The following is a 13,917-nucleotide window of genomic DNA, read 5'->3' on the forward strand; positions in this document are numbered from 1 at the left end:
ATCAGGAGTGCTTGAGGTGACCTGTTTTGCATATTTGTGCTGTTGTAAATTATTCTATTTAGGGGTTGAATAATTGAGAGACCGGAAAAGACATGAGTTGCATTTTCAGTTGAATTTGGGGAAACCCCTTTAAGCAGTCCCAGAAGATTGGAAGTCAGCGAATGTTGTACCCATTCACAAGACAGGTAGTAGGGAGGACTCTGGCAACTATAGGCCAGTAAGCCTTACTTCAGTAGTGGGGAAAGTAAGGGAAACCATGTTAAAGGATAGGATTGTTGAACATCTAAAAAACACATGGATTTCAAGATCAGAGACAACATGGGTTTACTTCAGGGAGATCATGCCAAACTAATCTTATTGATTTTTTGATTGGGTAACTATAATAATAGATCAGGATGGTGCAGTAGACATTGCTTACCTAGATTTCAGTAAGGCTTTTGACACTGTTCCACATAGAAGGCATAGTTCTGATACCGGAGAAACTGACGGAAGCCAAGCACAGAGAGATGGACACAGGTTTCTTCAGGAAGGAAGAGATTCTTTATTGGATCACCGATCGGGACTCAGAGGGACTAGCGTCACCAAAATACAGCAAAGTCTGAGCCCCGGACAATAGTGCAGGCTCCTTATATAGGCATATAACTCCTCCCATATTAAGCTCCACCCGCACATTCTCTTAACCAATCAACACAAATAAGAATTAACTTCCTGTTTGACCGCATGGCTTGTCCAGCACAATGGAGGAGGGGGAATACTATATCCTGTATTCTTGCACATGCTCCGTACACTACTGATCGTATCTTGCCACGTGCAACCAACTGATCGATACGTCAGCATATGCACGTACACATGCCACGTGGTAATCTCGGCCTACTAAATTTATTTTTACCGAGATTCCACCACAGTTCCACATATCAATAAACTGCAATCTTTAAGTTTGGATTCCAATATTGTTGAATGGGTTAGGCAGTGGCTAAATGACCGGCAACAGAGGGTTGTAGTCAATGGAGTATATTCAAAGCAATTACTACATAATATGGCACACTTGGGTACCTTTACTGACACTAAGCATTTGAGAGTATCCTTAGGTACGAGGGAAGTTAATGAGGCACCTGCTGCGAAGGCTGAGGAAGCAGCTGCTCCTCGTACGGAGTGGGCCCACGAAGGAAGCATCTACGCCAGCTAATGAGAGTATCCAGCGAACCCATCTGGCGAGTGTAGTGGAAGTGATGGGAACGTGTGGTCGAACATATGAAATGAGGAGTTGTCCGGTAGGAGGAGTCCGAAACGGAATCGTAACTTCAACATAGTGTTGTAGAGTGGCTACCACGCAGAGTTGCGGATCGGAGTTGAAGAAGGGGTAGAAAACTGTTGAAGAGTGATTTCGTGCGACGTGATATGTGGAATGTGACTCCCTCCGGGGAGACCGAGAAAGCGTCTATGTCAAACGCCCGGACGTCTGATACTCTGCGGAAGGACACCAGACAGAGCAGGATCGTTAGTTTGGCAGAGAGTTGTCGAAGTAAGAGTCTATCATTGGTTGGCCATTCCCTCAGGAAGTGTAGGACTATCTCGACATCCCAGAGTCGTAAATACTTGGGTTCGGGGGGTCGTTGTAGACGGATGCCCCTGAGAAGTCGACATACTAGCGGGTCTTTACCCACTGGGGTCCCTATTATGGGGACGTGGGCCGCCAAGATGGCGGAGCGGACCACATTAATCGACCTGTATGGTCATCCTGTAGAGAACAGGTGGGTGAGGTAGTTTAAAATGGAGGGGATAGAGGCCGTAAATGGATTGAGGTTCCGTTCCATGCACCAATCTGACCATGAATGCCAAGCGGGTAGGTAGGATCTTCTGGTTCCTGGAGCCCATGAGTCCCATAGGAGGTCCTTAGCAGCCTGCGATAGTTCGCTGACTTGCCAGGCCAGACTTGCCGTATGCCCCCGTGGTCTGCCATGGCTGGAGGAACGCATCCGTTGCTTTGCTCTCCGGGTCCGGTAGCCAGCTGAAGTATGTCTGTGTTTGCCTGTTGTTGCAAGATGCAAATAGGTCTAGGTGAAATGGACCTCGAAGTTGTTGTAGACTTTGGAATATTTGGGGATCCAGTTTCCAATAGCTGGCGTCCCTCCAATGTCGTAAAAACCAGTCCGCTGTGAGGTTCGTGTCCCCCGGGAGGTATTCCGCTTTGAGGGAGATGTTGCGGGGTAAGCAGAAGTCGAAAATCTCCTTCGTTATTTCTGACAAGATTCGGGATCGTGCCCCGCCCAGGCGGTTGATTTAGCGGACCGATGAGATGTTGTCCATTTGTTTTGCGAGGCTGCGGATGGCAAAGGATCCTGCCAGGAGTTCCAGACAGTTTATGTGCAAGTGGAGGTCTTGGGAGGTCCAGGCTCCGCCTGTAGATGTACCGTTGGTTGTGGCGCCCCAATCCCAGAGGCTGGTGTCTGATTCCAGGACTATGTCGGGTGTGCTCCCAAAGATGGCTCGACCGTTCCATGCTTCCATGCTGTCTAGCCACCAGCTGAGTTCTTCTCTGACCTCCTCTGTTACTGGGATCGGTTGGTCGTAAGATGGGTTTTGCCTGAGGCAAGAAGTTTTGAGGTTTTGCATCGCTCTGTAGTGAAGTGGGCCCGGGAAGATAGCTTGTATAGAAGCTGAGAGGAGTCGACTATTCGAGCGAGGGCACGGAGTGGAATGGTGTGGGTGCGAATAGTCTTGCGCAATTCTTTGCGAATGTTGGAGATCTTTGACGCTGGTAGTCTTAGGGTGCTTGTGGTAGAGTCTCTCGAATCCGAGGAACTGTACTGTTTGAGATGGTGTCATGGCTGACTTGTGGAAATTTATTGTAAACCCCAGGGATTATAGGAGGTCTGTGGCGTAGCCGGTGTGCTGTATCAGTCTGGACTTGTCAGAGCAGAACAGTAGGAGGTCGTCCAGGTAAATGATACATCGGATTCCTTGGGCTCGAAGATGAGTGAGCACGGGCTTCAGTAGTTTGGTGAAGCACCATGGGGCTGAGCTGAGGCCGAAGGGAAGGCATGTGAATTGCCAAGGGTGGCCTTGCCAGTGGAACCGCAGTAATGGTCGACAGGAGTGGTGGACGGGTACTGAAAAGTATGCGTCCTTTAAGTCCAGTCTTGTGAACCAATCTTTGTCTTGTAACAGATCTCTCAGGAGGTGTATGCCTTCCATCTTGAAATGCCTGTAGGTAACATATTCGTTGAGTCTTTTTAAGTTTATGACGGGACGAAAGCCTCCTGTTTTCTTCTTCACCAAGAAAGTGTTTCTGAAGAAGCCTTGCGGTCCGGAGGCGGGTTCGATCGCACCTTTTGCTTGTAGTTCCTGTAGTTCCTTGTGAATGAGTTTGGTGTTTTCCGTCAAACATTTGATAGGGTGTGGAGCGACCGTCTGTTGTGGACGGTTCGTGAAGTCGATGATATATCCCTGCACTGTTTGTAGGATCCAGCTGTCCGTGGAAATAGTTCGCCATTCCTGAAAGAAAAGGGAGATGCGACCTGCAATACGAAAAGAAAGGCAATGAGTTAGATGGGTGCTTACCTGTGGAAAAACGTGCTCTGCCGCGGGTACGTTGTCCACATCCTCTGTCCGCCCCTCTGGCCTTGTGTTACGGGGGCCTGAAGGCCAGAATCGGCTGGCAGCACGGCGCCTTTGGCGTCCAGCCCTTCCAAAAACACCCCTGGTTGGGTTATGTCTAAACACTTTCCTCATGGAAGATTGAGCTTTGTTTAAAGAGGTAAATAAGTTTACATGTTTGTTTAAGTCTTTGAGGAAAGGGTCTCCAAATAATTTGCCTTGTGCCAAAGGACCCAGTTCTTTGGTGCCCAATTCCACCAACTTTCCGTCAATACGGAGTAAAGCTGCTTTTCGCCACTCTGATGAGAGGGCGGCATTGATGTTACCCACAAAGCAAAAGCATCTTTGTGCCCACACATCGTGAGCCCATTCGCGAACTATAGTCGCGTCGAATTGGTCTGCTTTTGTGAGCGCATCATGCGCCAGGTACATGATTCTGGAAAGTGGTCCCACTGAGTCCAGTAGTTTGTCCTGGACTGCCCTGAAACTTCTCTATGCCCTTGCATGGGTCACGGCCACCACGGGACATAAAAGTGGTCATCACCTGATCGAACTCAGGTGTCTCCGCTACGTGGTCTGGTAGAGAGGGTCTTGGGCATTCAGAACGTAGTCTGTTGCGGACTGTCTTGTCCATGGCTTTGCGGAGCCAGAGATGCATAAATTTTGCAAGATGCTCTGGTGGTGTCCAGTCCCCTGAGCGAGGATGCCTTAGGTTTCTTGGATCGAACAATCTCTGGCCCGATGGGTCGAAGATGGCGTCCTCTGGCGGGTTATCCGCAGCATCAGTCACTTGGGAATCTCCCAGCAATGTGTGTGTTAATAGACCGGGTTGGGACTCTGAGTCGGTACCCCAAGTGTCTTCTTGCCTGTCTTACTCCTCAGCTTGCCACTCAAGGCCAAGGACTTGGACTGCATGTCATCCTCTTCAGAGGAGTAATTAAGTAATTGGGTTGGTGTAGTGACCGTTGAGGGCTTGCGTCTTTTAGCCGGGGCTTTACCCTTGGCCGGGTTCTGTTGGCCCTTTTCCAGTGGCGTTTGCGGCTCTTATGTGGTTCCTAATCCTCAGAATCTGAATTGTGTCGGGATTGGTGTTTTTTTGATGGTATCCTCTTTTCAGCATTAGAGGCCATCATTTTGGAGAGTGGAGGCTGGTATAGCCTCATTTATCATATTTTGGAAGTCAACTGAATTCTGAGAGGCTTCCATGTTTTTATCAGAAAATAATTTATATATATATATATATATATATATATATATATATATATATATATATATATATATATATATATATATGGCACAGGGCAAAGCAAGTAACTATAGAGGTCAGTGCGGCTGTACTTATTCACTGTAAGTAACACTTTCCTGACCCCAGCAGGGTACAGTGGTGTACTAATAGATATAAATTCAGAAAATTATAATATAAAATTATAATATGGTAGTAACTCCAGCAGGGTCTGTGGTGTATTGAGCAAGGTGATCCCAGCAGGATCCAAAAATAACAGATGCAGTAATCCTAATAGTGAACAATGAGAATAGTATGTATCGTGTACTAATAGTGCCAGAAAGGTAGCCTAATAAGGGCAACACCACCAATTGGGATTTATAATATTAAGCTGGGCTTCACCCAGGGTGACAGAGGTGGCCACAGGGCGACCTCCAAATCAAGCAGCAATTATAGATGGAGCAGCACTCCAAATCGGCACAGGGTAATAATCCTGGTGCCTATGTACAGCAGAAAGTAAAACGTAACGGACTGACCTCTTGGGAGAATAGACCGGGTTGATTATCCGAGCGGAGTGTGTCCCTCGCGGCACCGCAATGAAAAACCAAAATGCGGGCCAACGCGAGATTGCAACTGGCCGCCGTGTGTGAGGGACGGGCGGAGAGCCGTGCGCGCGGCAAATAGGGAAGAAAGGCCATAACGAAACGGCAGTGAAGGGCTGGGTAGGCGGAATAGAAAAAGTCTGCGGGTCCGCCCGCGGGCGGCGATAAAAGGGGGTTATACTATTGATATAAATGAAGGTAAAGCCAGTAAAAACAAAATACCATAAAATCAAGTAAATAAATGCTAGCTGTAGCTAGAAAACCAACTGAGACATAAAATTGAGGACAATAAAGTCAGAAAATAAATGCTAAAACCTATATGAAGCAAATATACTAAGACATATATGAAGTAAATATACATATGAAAAACTATAAGGTCATAAAACAGTATAGGCAGTGTGTACATGTATGGTGTGTGGAGGCAGTGTGTGTTTATGTATGGTGTGTGGAGGCAGTGTGTGTATATGTATGGTGTGTGGAGGCAGTGTGTGTATATGTATGGTGTGTGGAGGCAGTGTGTGTATATGTATGGTGTGTGGAGGCAGTGTGTGTATATGTATGGTGTGTGGAGGCAGTGTGTGTATATGTATGGTGTGTGGAGGCAGTGTGTGTATATGTATGGTGTGTGGAGGCAGTGTGTGTATATGTATGGTGTGTGTAGGCAGTGTGTGTATATGTATGGTGTGTGTAGGCAGTGTGTGTATATGTATGGTGTGTGTAGGCAGTGTGTGTATATGTATGGTGTGTGTAGGCAGTGTGTGTATATGTATGGTGTGTGTAGGCAGTGTGTGTATATGTATGGTGTGTGTAGGCAGTGTGTGTATATGTATGGTGTGTGTAGGCAGTGTGTGTATATGTATGGTGTGTGTAGGCAGTGTGTGTATATGTATGGTGTGTGCGTGGAGGCAGTGTGTGTGTGTATATGTATGGTGTGTGCGTGGAGGCAGTGTGTGTGTATATGTATGGTGTGTGCGTGGAGGCAGTGTGTGTGTATATGTATGGTGTGTGCGTGGAGGCAGTGTGTGTATATGTATGGTGTGTGTTTGGAGGCAGTGTGTGTATGTATGGTGTGTGTGTGTGTGTGTGTGTAGCCAGTGTGTGCGTGTGCGCGGGGGAAGTGTGTATATGTATGGTGCGTGTGTGGGGGCAGTGTGTGTATATGTATGGTGTGTGGAGGCAGTGTTTGTATATGTATGGTGTGTGTGGGGGGATGTGTGTGTATATGTATGGTGTGTGTGGAGGCAGTGTGTGTATGTATGGTGTGTGGAGGCAGTGTGTGTATGTATGGTGTGTGGAGGCAGTGTGTGTATGTATGGTGTGTGGAGGCAGTGTGTGTATGTGTGTGCGCGCGTGTGGGGGGGCAGTGTGTGTATATGTATGGTGCGTGTGGGGGGCGCAGTGTGTGTATATGTATGGTGCGTGCGGGGGGGCAGTGTGTGTATATGTATGGTGCGTGTGGGGGGGCAGTGTGTGTATATGTATGGTGCGTGTGGGGGGGCAGTGTGTGTGTATATGTATGGTGCGTGTGGGGGGGCAGTGTGTGTGTATATGTATGGTGCGTGTGGGGGGGCAGTGTGTGTGTATATGTATGGTGCGTGTGGGGGGGCAGTGTGTGTATGTATGGTGCGTGTGGGGGCAGTGTGTGTATATGTATGGTGCGTGTGGGGGGGGCAGTGTGTGTATATGTATGGTGCGTGTGGGGGGGCAGTGTGTGTATATGTATGGTGCGTGTGGGGGGCAGTGTGTATATGTATGGTGCGTGTGGGGGGGCAGTGTGTGTATATGTATGGTGCGTGTGGGGGGGCAGTGTGTGTATATGTATGGTGCGTGTGGGGAGGCAGTGTGTGTATATGTATGGTGCGTGTGGGGAGGCAGTGTGTATATGTATGGTGCGTGTGGGGAGGCAGTGTGGGGGGGCAGTGTGTGTATATGTATGGTGCTTGTGGGGGGGGCAGTGTGTGTATATGTATGGTGCGTGTGGGGGGGGCAGTGTGTGTATATGTATGGTGCGTGTGGGGAGGCAGTGTGTGTATATGTATGGTGCGTGTGGGGAGGCAGTGTGTGTATATGTATGGTGCGTGTATATGTATGGTGCGTGTAAGGGGGGCAGTGTGTGTGTATATGTATGGTGCGTGTGGGGGGGGGCAGTGTGTGTGTATGGGGCTGGAGTTCACTCACTACTGCGACCACCAGGAATCCCTGGTGGACGCAGTGCTGAGAGTGAACTCTAGCCCGTATCTCCAGGGCTAGAGTTCACCCTCGTGAGAGCTGGAGCATTGCCGTGGTAACTGCGGCAACGCTCTGTGCTCGCGGGAGAAGGACCCAGGTGAGCTGCAGGTTGATCCTACTCACGGTATAGCAAGTAGGGGCAGAATTTACTAATACTAAGTCATCTTTACTCAGGATTAGTAAATTTAGCTGAAAGACCAATTTTCGGTCTTTCAGCCCTTTGATAGATAGCTACCTAATACCATGGGAAAACGGAGGAAAGGTGAGAATTTAAAATTGCTCTGACCACCGGAAATGAAGCACACATTGCTCCTCCGCTGGTGAGAGATGGTCAGGCATAGGAAACCTCCATAAGACAAATAGTCCCTACTTTGTCTTATGTTTTAAAGAAAACTAGAGCAGACAGGAAGACATGAAGAACAGATCCTGAGAGAGGGAGAGAAGAGGAATCGATTAAAGAAAGGCAAGTTGGGCATGACCGTGCCGCTTTAAGCTAAAGTTATTTTGGTGACTATAGTGTCCCTTTAAGCACTTTGCACTCAAACAGCATCTGTTTTGCCTTGATGAATCTCCCCTAAAATTGTAGTCAAGTTTAAACCAAATGGTGAAATGTAAGCAAGAGTATGCTAAATTGTACAAATTCTCAAACTCACCTATAACCACAGCTTGGTCATTTCAGTCTACACATTTTCAATTGAGGATTTAGCAACTCAGCTGTAAAACCATCTTGTTGCTTTTATATTTCGGTAAAATATTAACTGTATGAAGTATTTTATTCCTGTGTAACTTTAAATATCTTACATGCAACAATAAGATGTGAGTTCTTTTTACAACTATTTATTGCTCGAATATAGTTTAATAAGATTTCCAAAATTATTCAATATATTTAAAAACACAAAAAAAAAAATCTCCTCCTATAGACTTTAATAGGGACTTCTGTAAATAAACCATTTGGAAAGTTTATTAAATCAAGGCCTTGGTGTAACAAAACAAACAGCTTACTTATCTGGTGGGACTCCCTCATCTTCATTCCTCACAGTTTGCTTGGTGAGATTTCGCTGGTAGGGTACATATGGAGTAGAGGCTCCGAGTTCATCTGATAATTTACTGTTACAGACAGCGGATAAGAACCGTCCAATAAGAAATGGTCCGGGTTGTGCATTATTTTCGCTCTCAAATTCAAACACCAATATTACAGGAAAGTAGCCATAGTACGTTGTGGAGCAATGAACAGTGATCTCATAAGTACCACCTGATAATGAAAATTTTAAAAAGGTGAAAAAAAATCCACACAAATGTTAAAAGTTTAAAAAAAAAAAAAAAAAAAACGACATTGCACAGTTCATAAAACAAAAATCTATATCCATTGTAAGACAACGTGACCACAAATCCCCCCCCCCCCCCCAAAAAAAAAAAAAAACACCACAGAGTAAAGCTGCATAATGATTTAAGGATCATCCATAAAACCCAGAAAGCCAGTGGCGTAACTACCACGGTCGTAGCAGAGACCAGGCCCGTCACTCAAGGAGGCAAGGCCGCAGCTACGACCTCTGTGACCGTGGGCCACCTGACTACCTTTAGAGCTGGTGCACTGCCACACTGGCCTGGGGTGCGCCATTGCCAGGTGACTGGCCGGAGGGGAGCGCTGTGCTGCTCACCTCCTGCCACTGTGGTATGACAGGAAGTCAGAACTTTGTTAGAATGGAACCGCATCTGTGAGCAAGTACAAGAGTGGTGGGATACAATGAAGGGGGCCAGAGTGAGCAAAACACATGGAGGAGCTGGAGTGGGAGGGAAGGAGACACATGAAGGGGCCCCAGGGCAATTTTTGCACGAGGGCCCGGTAGTTTCTGATGTGAATTGTCAGGAATTCAAGGTAAATTTAAATTTTAATGCAAAACAGCCAAACTGAAAAAAAGATACCAATCTCACTCTAGTGAATAATCCTCGTGAATGTTCCTTCTGGAGTTCTTCATCTGATATCGAAAGTCTCTCACTGCCTTCCAATTCCAATCACCTCCTAACAGGTGTACATAATTTATTGTTGTAGAGTGTGAAACATCATCTCTGTAATCAGGACATTCCATTGATGAAATTCCAGCCAATAGTACTCTAGCATTAATGCTCTAATTTCTTAAATGTTGAATGGTAATGAAGCTTTTCTTCTGCTATAGCATCAAATGGAGCACTCATGTTAGCTACATAGCCTTTACCTGGCAATATGACGACACTTCACTGGATTATATATAAAATAAGAAACACAAAGACTTTGATTTGAAGATTAACTCAAAAGGTGAGAGTTCAGCTTTAAACTTATCTGCATGAGCCTAGTCTAGATACCTCACCTGGCTTTAAGATTATCTTATTAGACGTCGAAACATTAAGATCATCCTTAAATGAAAAAATTCTCATTCGTCGCAACAGCTTGTACTGAATAAAAGTCACATCAGCATTAGATCTATTCTCAATGCGAATGGAAAAACTTTTGGGATCGTTTAGCGGCAGTTTTAAACGTATTCTTCCATCAGTTAAGTCACAATCTGAAGTTATATGAATCTCACTGTTGCTGCCAATGAATTTTGACCTGCAAAAAAAAAAGCAAAAAATAGAAAAAAAATAAACCCAACTGTCCATCACAAGCAATACTTAAAAATATAAAATATTAAGTTTTTGCACACACCTATTTTGCTTCATCCATTCAATTATTCTCCGAGCTTGGGCTCTTGTACAACTTATATCATTGCCAGGGAGTGGAAATGATGCTGGTTCCTTTGGTGCATCTCTATGTACAGCCCAATATTGATCAAAAAGCGTGTTATTTTTCGTCACAATCTACCAAAGAAAAAAATAAATAAATGGGGAAAGGTGTTATGAATTGTATTAATTGTGCTGTAAGAGAAAATAAATAAAAGGACTCTCCTCCTTCAGTTGTCATCAGCTGAATGCGTGGCAAGAGCCGCGCTCGCAGTCAGTCCATAGGAAAGCATTATCGATGCTTTCCTATGGACGCTGGCGTCTTCTCAATGTGAAAATCACGCGGATGCGCCTCTAGCGGCTGTCAATGAGACAGCCACTAGAGGCTGGATTAACCCATATGTACACATAGCAGTTTCAGAGAATCTGCTATGTTTACAGCAGGCAGGGTTAATCCTAGATGGACCTGGCACCCAGACCACTTCATTAAGCTGAAGTGGTCTGGGTGCCTATAGTGGTCCATTAAGATTCCTGCACTATAGTAAATTCATTTTAAACCATGTTACTGGACTGAAAAAAAATATAACCAAAAAAAAACCAACAACTTATCTTAATGAAGTGCTTTTGGTGCATAAATGTGGTCATTTCTTGGAAATTACAATATTTAAATTAAACCAGACTCTCAGCCACTACTCTTTGATGATGAGTTACACAGGGTACTTTTAGTGGATTCCACGCTCAACAATGTCAAGATGAGAGATATCAAGCCACTAGGATACAGATGGGAGCTTCATCCATAAACATTACCATTTTAAACAGGAGAAAGGGCAATCATGAAAAATGGGACAATTGTATTTATTAGACAATCTTTATTTATATAGAAATCTCAAACAGGGAGTGCATAAAGTGCAAGTTAATAACTAGGCAACAGCTCCGCTAGAGATAATAAGCTAGTTTGAACTGGGTCCACAACATCTTGATTGCTATACCTGTCAAATATGTAGTCGTTTATAATTTAAATTTATATATTTCAATAATAAATAAGAACAATAAAAAAGAGGTAAGAGAAATAAGAGTGGGGGGAAAAAAAAAAAAAGGAAGGGTAGAAGGAGGTGTAAACAGGACCAACTGAATAATGCGAAGGTAACCCAAAAATGGACCAATAATATATGATTAACGTTTGCTTTATAGAAGAATGAAATAGCTAGTTGAAATTCAACATTTTTGAATACGGTTTATCCCTATAGGGAAAAAACAAAAACAAAACACACTATGTACATTTGAAGTCTGTTTCTGCAGTCCAGATGGAAAATATGCAAAAATTATTTAACGATAAATTCATCTGTTGAAATTCAGATATCAGCATCTAGTCTCTTGTAAGATACCTATTAATACATGGAACAACTAAATGTATTTTAGACCAATTTTAAAGCATTTCACGGTTACAAACAAATTTTAGAGATCCTATTTTTGTGACTAGAATAGAGGAAGATTTCCACAGTGATTTTCGCTAAATGTTAAATAGTTTCAGTACTATACTGAATTAAGTAGGAGTTTTAATTAATAATTTTAGCATCTTGTTGTTGAGTAATAAATGTACATTGGTTGCAAAACAAATATTTGAAAATGAACAGTTTGATTGTTTGGCCTGGTCTGGACAGAACTGTACTATAATAAGTCCATGGCAGAGGTCTGGTGATCACCAAGGTGCATGTTCCAACATACATACATGTTCCAGGACTATACCTCCCACTTTAGTGCTCACTGGTTTATAGCATTTGGTGAGGCAATTTCAAGTAGTTTTAACATTTGAGAACTCGGCACTTCTAGTGGCAGTGCCTGCCTTTTTGAGTTTCTCATCAATGGTCAGATACCGTTTCTCTTCCTTGGATATAGGAATTTCAGATTTAAGGATTTCATAAAAAAAATTAAAAAAAAAAAAAAAAACTGCCACTTTTCTCAATGCTTAATATTATATGTTGACTTATTCCTAAATTTAGAAGGGACACTCCATACCCAAAACACAAACAAACCCATGTGTGACTGTAGTCATTATCACTAGGGATGGAAGAGAGACACTATATGTAGGTCCCCAGATTCCTCTTGTGTTATGGTCACCCTGTGCCCATTATTGGTGCAAGGTATGTTGAATGTATTTATCTTCACCAATCTCTGTACCACCTCTAGTCTTTCCAATTGTTACGGACCGTTTGAGCATAAAAGGGGAAAAATCCGTTTAGGCGATAATCCCCTTTTCACAAAAAGGCACAGCTACTGTAAAAGCACCAAAACTCACGAATTCGGATATAGGTGAATACATCAAACTCCCGAACTGCATACAAGGGAATAAGGTAGCACTCCAAACTCCCGAACTGGAACCTCACGAATTGCTGCTAGCAGACGAACAGGAAAAGCTCCCAAGCGGCTTACACTCCTGGCAGTCAGTCCCTATCAGCATACAGTGAATCCCCCCCCAAGAACGAGACAAGGCTCCGTGTTGAGGGTCAAGCAGTGGTCTGTTTATTCAGGGCTACCTGCCCCTGTATTTATTCAGGTCTCCCACCTGGTGGACACTCCCCTAGGGGACCAGATGGAAGACTGAAACAGCAGACAGACATGTATCATTTTCGTACACACAGCCACAATACTTTCCCACAATGCATCCTGGTTTCCTCCTCCCTGCCCTGGAGATAATTAATGAAGTAATTCAATTATCTCCTAGGACAAAGGCCAGACTCCATTATGCACATGGTGACACAGAAACAGACTATCACTTTAAAATACATACAGACACATTTTATACATAAAACACAGACATGTAACATATCCCCAGATAGCTCAGGTCTGGGTGCACATTATTAGGTGAATGGCACCCAGACCACCCGAATACATTTTAATTGCCATGGAGCTAAAGTCTTTAATTATATGAACAGGCTCCATGGCAGGCTATCTGGGTTACTACAGTTCACATAAAACAAACTACCGAATTTCCCTGCATTCACCAAATCCATACGAATGAGAACCAGGGGCTGGAGGTTCAGCGGTGCCTGCACGGAAAAGTGTCCGATTTTGGTGCATGAAAGCCGGGCAGAAAAGTGCTGGCTGCCCGGGGAGCTCCAGAACACCGCCACCTAGCGGCCGCTAAGTGTAACAGCGGCCACACAGTTAACAGGCAATTAACCGCAGCTTCAGGGAGGTAAATTGGCAGCACACTCCAGCTTCTGGGTGGCCAATTAACAACGCCGGCCGGCTTCCCACGGCTCTGGGGAGGTTGGTGAACGGCTGTTTGTTCGGTAGATGAAATCTACCGAACTGCTGTGCAGAAAGGGAGAAATAAATCCTTCTACACAGTAAAATTAACCCTTTCGCTGCCGGTCCATAGTCCAGAGGCAGCAGGCGGGCAACCAGGCTCCTCCAATACAATGTGGCGAGATTGGTTTCGTCACACCAATGTTCCATTTCCTTTATCTGACCACCATCTGCTGACCTTTGACATCGGCATACCCTGTACCCAAATTTCACCACCCTCAACTCTCCAATCTCACAGAAACCTCCATTGCCTTGATCTCGCCA

General features: G+C 44.7%; 1 protein-coding gene across 1 annotated transcript in view; it reads right to left on the minus strand.

Moving 5' to 3' along the window:
* MOV10 (Mov10 RNA helicase) overlaps positions 1–13,917 on the minus strand; it is a 92,189-nt gene that overhangs the window by 66,026 nt on the left and 12,246 nt on the right. The window contains exons 3-5 of the mRNA XM_063444329.1: positions 10,331–10,482; positions 9,996–10,234; positions 8,653–8,902 (exon numbers count right to left, since the gene is read on the minus strand). Coding sequence (XP_063300399.1) covers positions 8,653–8,902; positions 9,996–10,234; positions 10,331–10,482 — 641 coding nt within the window. The remainder of the gene's footprint in view (positions 1–8,652; positions 8,903–9,995; positions 10,235–10,330; positions 10,483–13,917) is intronic.

The sequence above is a fragment of the Pelobates fuscus genome, chromosome 1, assembly GCF_036172605.1.
Source record: "Pelobates fuscus isolate aPelFus1 chromosome 1, aPelFus1.pri, whole genome shotgun sequence".
NCBI lineage: Eukaryota > Metazoa > Chordata > Amphibia > Anura > Pelobatidae > Pelobates > Pelobates fuscus.